Source organism: Desmodus rotundus, chromosome 5, assembly GCF_022682495.2.
Source record: "Desmodus rotundus isolate HL8 chromosome 5, HLdesRot8A.1, whole genome shotgun sequence".
NCBI classification, from domain to species: domain Eukaryota; kingdom Metazoa; phylum Chordata; class Mammalia; order Chiroptera; family Phyllostomidae; genus Desmodus; species Desmodus rotundus.
In genome coordinates, this window is record NC_071391.1 from 11750644 (window position 1) to 11760245 (window position 9602).

General features: G+C 37.7%; 1 protein-coding gene across 2 annotated transcripts; it reads left to right on the plus strand.

Annotated features, from left to right (window-relative positions):
- Nucleotides 1-2546: 2546 nt before the first annotated feature.
- LOC128781052 (olfactory receptor 5AR1) lies at nucleotides 2547-6365 on the plus strand. Of its 2 annotated transcripts, none has more exons than XR_008426937.2 (3): nucleotides 2547-2605; nucleotides 3745-3961; nucleotides 6105-6147. XR_008426937.2 is itself a non-coding variant. In XM_053925220.2 (3 exons), the coding sequence occupies exons 2-3, from the start codon at nucleotides 4169-4171 to the stop codon at nucleotides 6212-6214; spliced, it is 1047 nt and encodes a 348-aa protein (XP_053781195.1). In that variant the 5' UTR covers nucleotides 2547-2605; nucleotides 3745-4168; the 3' UTR covers nucleotides 6215-6365. The 2 variants fall into 2 exon arrangements, 1 of the variants encoding a protein (XP_053781195.1); XM_053925220.2 differs by having other exon boundaries at nucleotides 3745-5105; nucleotides 6105-6365.
- The last annotated feature ends 3237 nt before the right edge of the window (nucleotides 6366-9602 follow it).

Genomic DNA, 9602 nt, shown 5'->3' on the forward strand with positions numbered 1-9602 from the left:
ATGATTACTGTATTTTTAAGCAAATATGTCTTCTTCAAAATATGAGCACTTTCTTTTTCTTATTGATGTTCAAGTACAGTTGTCTCCACTTTCCCACACTACTCCCGCCCACCTCTCCAATCCCCTCCCCCCCACCCTCAATTCTACCCTTTGGTTTTCTCCATATGTCCTTCATGTATGTTCATTGATGACCCTTCCCCTATTTTACTCCATTATTACACTTCCCCCACCCCTCTGGTTACTGTCAGTTTGTTCTTTATTTCAATGTCTCTGGTTATGTTTTGCTTGCTTCTTTGTTTGGTAGATCCACTTGCAGGTCAGGTCATATGGTATTTGTCTTTCAATGCCTGGCCTAGTTCACTTAGCATAATTCTCTCCAGATCCATCCATGCTGTTGCAAAGAGTAGGAGCTTCTTCTTTCTTACTGCTGCATAGTATTCCATTGGGTAACTGTACCATAATTTTTGATCCACTCATTTCCTGATAGACACTTGGGTTGCTTCCAGCACTTGGCTATTGTAAATTTTCCTGGTATGAACATTGGGGTGCATAGCTTCTTTTGAATTGCTGTTTCAGAATTCTTGGGGGATACCCTGGCAGTCATACCACTGGGTCAAAAGGCACTTCCATTTTTACGTTTCTGAGGGAATTTTGTAGTGTTTTCCAGAGTGGCTGCACCAGTCTGCATTCCCTCCAACAGTGCACTAGGGTTTCCTTTTATCGACATTCCCACCAACACTTGTTTCTTTATTGATTATGGTGGCCATTCTCACTGGTGTGGAGTAATATCTCATTGTGGTTTTAATTTGCATATCTCTACTGGCTGGCATCCTTTCATGTGTCTCTGGGCCCTCTGTATGTCCTCTTTGGAGAATTGTCTGTTGTAGTCCTTTGTCCATTTTTTAATTGGGTTGTTTTTCTTCCTTGAGTGGTCGTGTGAGTTCTTTATACATTTTGGAGATCAAACCGTGGTACGATGTATCATTTGTATATACATTTTCCCATACAGTAGGTTCCCTTTACATTTTGCTGATGTTTTCTTTAGCCATGCAGAAGCTTTTTATTTTGATTAAGTCCCATTTGTTTATTCTTTCCTTAACATCCCTTGCTCTATGGGAGATGTAGGTGAAAATATTTCTGTATGGAATATCTGAGATTTTCCTGCCTATGTTTTCCTCTAGGACTTTTAATGTGTTGCCACTTCTAATATTCTTTCCAGGAACAAGGAGACTAGTGAACCTCATTCCCCTTGGTGCCATTACCAAGCATAAATTCCCAGAAATGGAATTGCGGGGTCATACAGCAGTTTTATTTTTAATTTTTTAAAAAATACTCCATACTGCTTTCTACCATGGCTGCACCAATCTTCAAGCTCACCAATAGTGCATGAGATATCCTTCTTCTCCATACTGAAAAATACAAATGGTTGTAGGGAAATAGTACAAACAACTACATGCTAACAAATTGGACAATCAGGACAAAATAGATAAGTTCCTAGAAACATGCAATCTTGCAACACTGAATCAGGAAGAATCAGAGAATCTGAATAGACAGATTACAACTAGGGAAATTGAAGCAGTAACCAAAAAACTCCCAACAAACAAAAGTCCTGGACCAGATGGCTTCACAGGTGAATTTTACCAAATATTAAAAGAACACCTATTTTGAGCAACTTTTATGAGTTTAATGAAAATGTCTAAAAGATTCTACTTTACTTATTAGCTCTAGAGTTCAATTTCTGTATCAACTAATGAGTTTATTATAAACAAATCAGCATGTATGTAACATAACATATATGATAATATATGATGATTGTTACACAACATAAAACTATGGTAAAAAGGAAACAATTTATTTATAGTCAAATTTATATGCTCTAAAGGCCATTACTTACAATTTATTTTAAAGAAGAACTTAGCTATGATAAATTATGTATGTATAATTATACTCATATCAAAATTTTGTGGTATAAAGATTCTCTGTAAACCTACGGGTTATTAGCAAAAAAATGAATAAATTAATGTAGAAGAGGCTTCATTGACATTATTCATAATGACTATTTGCACATAAGCTATATGTATTCAGATATAATTTTTATTTAACTACTAATCATCCCATAATACACAAAACTTAGTTTTCCCTAAGCACTACGATTATAGTCAGTTTTGTCTGTATTTACAAAAATCTTTATTTTGTAAAAATATTTAATGTGAGAGTGTTTGTATATGTGTGTCTTTGTATGTAACTTGAGTGGATGTTTTTGTAAATTATGACATGGAAACAATATACCTGTATAAATTTGGTGAGCTGGATGCAAAGAGCCATCAATACACTCATTTTACTATTGCTAAGTACAATATTAGGCCATTAGGTAGGGAGGGACAAAAGCAACATTTTCAAAAGGTCCATGTTTCTTTCTCAATCACCAGCCTATAGGGAATAAGACGTGATACAACATCTTGTTATACCTGTCCCTTGTTCCTGAGAGACCAGCACCCAGGTCCAGACATAGCCATGGTGATATAAACCAGGTGACCGAGGGGACAGTGCTGAACCCTCTGGCAGAGAGAAAGCAGACAACAAAGAAGTCCAGTGTCCAGAACAGGTAGAGGATTTTATTGTGGTTTACTCATTTCTATTTTAGATTTAATTAGTTCTTTTATCTTTATTTGACATAAGGCATGTTATAAAACTAATGGAGAGTAAGAAATGGTATACAAACTTTTCCTTACTTTTATCATCTCATTATTTTAAAGAAATTCATAAATGTAAAAGAAGAATAAAATTGAGTATTATTTATGAAAGTGGTTGGACATTCTTTTTACACTCTTACCTGTACTTTTACATATTTTATAAATATTTTTGAATCAAAATAAATTTTTTTTAAAAAAATTTGTCTACAAGCACAGATAACTAGATGAGTTCAGACCAAGAATTTTGGAGGCCTGCATATGGATCACTACATCGTTATTCAGATGTGATTCTTTGTCTATTCTACATTCTGCTCCATTTTCTCATATGCCCACAGATTAGAAGAGGTCACATACTATATTATATATGATATGCCTGGTTTGTGTCAAATATAACAGTAGAACATAGAATTTTATTGACCTTCTAAGGACTAACTCTTTTTAACCAAAGGAAAGCAGATTTCAGAGATTCTTAAGAGGAAGGGGATCAAGAACACAGTTAAGCAATGTTACAATGTCTAGGGAGTTGGATGGGGCCCAGTTCAGATGGAAGTTTCTCTGAGGTTATGGGACTGTGCACACATGAGACATTACCTTGTATCCTGCACATTTGATCTTTTGGTGAATAGATTCAGTGGGTTCTAGCAGATTAGAGTGGAGGGTCTCACACAACAATGCACACTTGCCTCTGGGTCACCTGTGCTACCAGTATGCCTACTCTCAGGTCTCAACACACCTCCCTGAGCAGTCATGTCAGAGGGCGCACGGTTAGCCCTACATATTTCAGCCTGTGCTCTCTAACCTACCATCCACAGAGACCACTCCAACTTCTCCTCTAGCGAATGCTCACTGCTCTGGGAGTCCTGGATCACAGCCTGTCTTTATCCCTTGGTGACTGAGGCTGGACAGGACAAGGGGATAATGGGGAGGTGTGTACACGATACATCAAGAAAGAAGCCAGTTATCTGCCTGCTTTACAGTATTGGATAATGAGGGGAGAAAGAAATATTTCTGTTACCTGCATCTCTCAATTCTCTATGCTATTTTATTTCAGAATATAACAACACTTACACAACATCAGGAACAGAAACAACCTTGTAATAGGATGTGGGTTTTCTGGACAAAATACTTCCAAGAACAACTGGCTTGACTCTGAGGACATCAATTTCTTAATCTATAAGATCGAAAAACACTACATAGTTTCATATGGAAGTGAAATGACTTAATTTGGATCAAAGTGTGTTACATATTCTATACAGTGCAACGCAAGTGTAAGCTATTTATTGTCATTTTTACAATTTATGTAATATTGGAAACATTGCAAAGTCAGTTTACTTAAAGAAAATGTACATTGTTGAGCTCTTTTTTAACTTCTGACAAATAGAACGAATGAGCAGTTTAACTGCTAAGACAGTAAGGTGCTTTTGCTCTCCACTTGCATTTCCTTCCTCCACAACCAGGGATTGCCAACCTGAGCGATGGCTGTTGAGAACTGCACCGTGTTCACGGACTTCATACTCTTAGGACTCTCTGGCAGGTGGGATGTGCAGCAGGGGCTCTTTGTGCTCTTCCTACTAGTTTATGGCATCACAGTAATCACCAACCTAGGGATGATCCTGCTGATCAGCATGGACACCAGGCTCCACACACCCATGTATTATTTCCTGAGCAATCTCTCTTTTTGTGATGTCAGCGCTTCCTGCACTGTCTCTCCCAAGATGCTGGCTGATTTCTTATCTAAGCAAAAGAAGATTGCATATAATTTATGTGTGGCTCAAATGTTCTTTTTTGGTGCCTTTGCAGCTGTGGAGTGTGTCATGCTGTCTGTCATGGCGTATGACCGTTACATAGCCATTTGTCATCCCCTTCTGTATACAGTGACCATGTCCAGGAGAGTGTGCATCCAGCTGGTGGCCACTGCCTATACCGCATGTTTTATGGGTGTGGCAATCTTTATCTATTGCACAATTCAATTTTCATTCTGCAATTCCAATATCATCAATCACTTTTTCTGTGACTTACCACTCTTACTAGCCATCTCCACCTCAGACACAACCAACCTTGAAATAGCAATGACTGTTTCTTGTAGTTGTGTAGGGGGGTCCAGCATTGTCACTGTCCTCCTCTCCTACAGCTACATCATAACTACCATCGTTGGCATGAAGTCTGCCGCAGGCAGACGCAAAGCCTTCTCTACCTGTGCCTCCCACTTAACTGCTGTTGGTATATATTACGGGGCAGTCTTTTTCATGTATTTCCGACCCAACTCAAGTTACTCCATGGACACGGACAAAGTAGCCTCTGTTTTCTATGCAGTTGTCATCCCCATGTTAAACCCACTCATCTACAGTTTGAGGAATAAGGACGTGAAAGATGCCCTGAAAAAAGCAGTTGGCACTAAATTATGTACTGGGTGTAAGTATGGTCAATCACAAATGTTTTATTTATAGATGTTGACAGCTGAAATTTATGGACATTGGCACAGTTTTTTTCTGTAGTCTCAGAAATACAATGCTAGACATTTCTTTACCCACCTCTCTGCCTACATTGACTGTGGAGAGCAGTCATTATAAATCTGTATTTCTTTGAACTAAAGAAGAGGAATAAAGGACACATGGACAAAATCAAGGGGGAGGGTGGAGGTGGGGGAGGGAGGGGGGTTCAGCTGGGGTGGGGTGGAGGGATGGGGAGAAAAGGCACACAACTGTAATTGAATAACAATAAAAAATTAAAATTATAAAAAAAAGAAGAGGAATAATAGGTTTGCTCTACTGTTTTGCAAATAGGATCTTTGTGTACTACCCTGCTCTATTCATAAGTATGTGTATATGTATGTGTTTCTGTGTGTGTATATATATAAATATATCCCAGAGACATATGGGCATAGTACCATCTTCCTCCATGTTTAAAGTTGCCATTTTATAAGCAATGATTTTAATAAACTTGCTGAGTCTGAAGGGAGTTTTAATGGTTTAAGTTAGCTTTCATTCTCTTCTTCCTATGTGCTCATATCATCCTGTAAATTACCCATCATAACACTTAGAAATAATAAGTAGTAAATGAATGAATAAGAATAAAATAAAATTCTTCTGCTTTAGCTCAAAGTCCCATAGCTCCAAGGCTCTTGTCTGTCCTGTTCACCACTCTTTATGCTTTTTGATTTACAATGCTCATTTTCAGGATGGCATTCATAAATATTTATTGAATGAAGATGTGCCCCCTGCAAGACAGATGTAAAAAGCAGCCCTGTGTATGAAAAAGAGAATAACTTTGTTGTGTTTTATTCTAGCATGTGCATGTTACACAAAACCCACCTGTACTTCTTCTTTGCCCAAGGCTGGGTAACCATCAGGGACACAGTTCATGGGATGTAGACAACTTCTCAGATCCTCTATTTCTGATTGTTCTACCCAGGGGTCAGCAGCATCAGCAGCTCTACATTTATTTGGCACATCACGGCCTTCACCTCAGACTGTGGATTTCCCCTCTTGCCCTCGCTCTGGGGAACAGATACCTGCTCTTGACAACTGAACAGAAACTGCAAGAACGGTGCTTGGGGGCATAGAACCTTGACCTCCTCTAATAGCCACTATCCTTTTAATGTATAAAGTGTGCTTAATGTATGTACTTTACCTCCCTTTACAACATGTTCACAGCATTATACTAATTAACTTAAAAAAACATGAAATTCCAAATTGATGTAGTAGAAGTGGAAGAGTTATTAACAAAATATTATGTTCAATGGAAAAAAAGCAACCACCAAATAGTATTTACATTAGTATTCCAGTAGTAATGCCTTAAATTCTTTATCTGTCAATTTGTGAAATAAACTCAAACCATAATTTAAACACAATTGTAATAGTAGTCTTTGCTTAGTGGTTGACTGCTATAATCTATTTTAATAACTTAAGGTAATTGTACAACTTACTTACACTATTATTGAACAACTATTAATACCATTGTCAAAAACATTATATAAATTCAGGGTGTCAGAATATTCATTTAATTTTAAAGTTGCCATTCTGTAGAAAAACCTGGACGCTCTCTCTCCTTTTCTTCCTGGAGGACAGAGCACTAGACTGCACAAGGCTTCTCATTTAGGTCTTATTCTCTTTACACACACACACACACACACACACACACCTCCCTTTAATGTATAAAGTGTGCTTAATGTACATACTTCAAACATGCTAAGAATGAAACAACACACTTCTCAGCTCTGGTTAAATGCCCCAATCTTAAATCACAGGCAAATATCTCCTTTAAGCATCGTACTAATATCATCTGTTATTATATCACCATCTCCAAGATGAGACTGTGAGTGTTCTTAGCTCAAGGACCAATTATTCCATGTCTATTATCAAAGCACACGCATGGTGTCAGTGACAGAAAATGACAAAATAGACAAGTAGGTACTACAATGAAGTTTTAAATAAAATTTTACCTCTTGTTAGAGTCACTAAAACAACAAATCTCAGGGTGTGAGACTTGGCAATACACATTCCATCATCCCCCAGAAAGTACATGAATGGTTGTGGGCACTGAAGTGATGGATCTGTAAAGACCCACATGACACTTACACTCTAAGTAAAGAGCATTCACCTTGGAACAGTCCTCAGTTTTTTCAGTTTCAAATATCTCTGATCCAGTCTCCTCCAGAACTATATTATGAGCAACAGTATGATAGAATACATTGTATTTTTGTAAAGCATAATCCAAAAACATACATTTTATAAAAGATCATACTCATGGGGTGGGTGGAAGTGGACGAGACTATAAGGGTGATAAATGGTAATGAAAAATACTATAAAAAATAAACTACTAAAAATACTTTCGTGCAAATGAACTACATTAGCAGAAGCAGCTTTTCATGGCTGTTTATTTCTACATTTTGTTGGATATCCACCAGCCTAACAGGAGAAAAATACTTAAAACACATGTACTGAGTCATTATTCATATCAGTTCTATGCTAAGGATTGTGAGAATGTAGAAAAAATATCTATACCCATATAGAATAGATAGATAGAGTGATAGATTTCAAATACATACATACATGTATATGTAAATTACAACATTTGCGTACCAGGGGAATTCAATGTTATACAATGAAAGATAAGCAGTTATACTACTCCCCAAAATGCCACTTTGGCATACTGATTATTTTGAAATACAGTTACATAAAAAGTGGATGATGAAACAAGAGAATATTAAAGACATGCAGAAATTATTTGGAAAACAAATACACCAAACAGTATTTATCAAGATATTTGACAACTTCACATGCCTCTGCTCAAATTTGTTGAATGCCAAATTACTGGAACTGGCTGGTTTACTAACAGGGACAAGGACATGAATTTCAAGGACCACACAAGAAGCAAGGACAATCTTAAATGTTTGCCACAGTAACACAAAACCTGAAGTCATTCAATATCTAGTTCAGACACAAAATGCTTTTCCTAATCAACAAAAAAAATAAGGCAAACAAAATATAACCAGAGACATTGAAGTTAAGAACAATCTAACAATAACCAGAGGGGAGTGGTGAGGGAACAGTGTGGAGAGGGGTTTTCAGGAACTATTATAAAGGACACATGGACAAAACCAAGCGGGAGGGGGGAGACTGGGGAGGGAGGTGGATTTGTCTGGGGTGGGGTGGAGGGATGGGGAGAAAATGCAGACGACTCTAATTGAATAGCAATTCAAAAAAGCAAAATAAATAAAAAAATAAATAAATTTAAAAATACTAAATAAAAAATGCAGATACTTGAGAAAAAATGCTTTTCTGTAAGAACATTCCAGATTGCTAGGGAAACCCAAGGAGGAAAAGGACGCTGCTCTGTTCTCTAGGGAGGTATTGTTGCTGAGATTCTGAGACACAATACAGTAGAAAAACAACAGGAGATGCTTCTTGTAGTAATAATACGTCCATTTTAACCCATGGCCTTGGAAGTTCTACCTCTGACCTGGGTCGTGTCCTGAACAGCAACGTGGCAGGAGTGCAACTGACCTAGATCAAAGCCCAAGCACAGATGGGTGTGGACCCTGAAAGCAGAACGATAACAGCATCGAGCTGGCACACTGTTTCCCTGTAACACAACGGAAATGTGTTTAAAATCAGACTGCATACGTTTCTAGCTACTCTAAACAGATCTGAGTCTAATGTGTGAACTAAAGACAACTAAAAAGAAGGGACAATGTAGAAGGCTTTAGCGATTGTAATAATGTTCTGTTTCTTGGTCTGGATACTGATTACGAGGATATTTTTTAAAACAAGTTGTATACTTCGCACTTACATATTTTCTGTATGTACGTGCTGCACCAGGCCTCACCAAAAGATCAGCTACCATGAGAAAGATTCTCAATATTAATACCAAGCACCTGCCTGAATGTGGAACGTCTACAGCTCTCACCCACTGACGGAATTCAAACCTGAGTTCAACTTTGTTAAACTGAATGGCAGCTTTCTGTCGCAGCCGTCCCCCAAATCTCATTAGTACTTTTGTACCCATCAGAAATGAGAAAGTATGTGCATGCAAAGGTTGTACAAAAATGATCAATGTAGCATGATTTGGGATTTGACAAAAATATTTAATGTGATTATTAATTGGAATACTATACAGCAAAGAAAATGAATAAACTATCCTCATGTTGCAGAACAGACAGGGTGGGGGCGATGAACCATATACTATTACCAAGGGATCCCCCACTTTCTCAATGTGGGTCAACCCCACCTACTAGGTTCGCCTACCGACCTCAAGGGAGATACGTCTCTCAATGCCAGAGATGGTGAAAAGGAAAGGAATTATTTATTTAAAAGGTATGTAGACTTAGAGTCATGACTTAATGTCATCATTAAAATACTAAAATCCTTTAGAATACCCACAGATGCATCTCCCTCTGCCTACTACCAG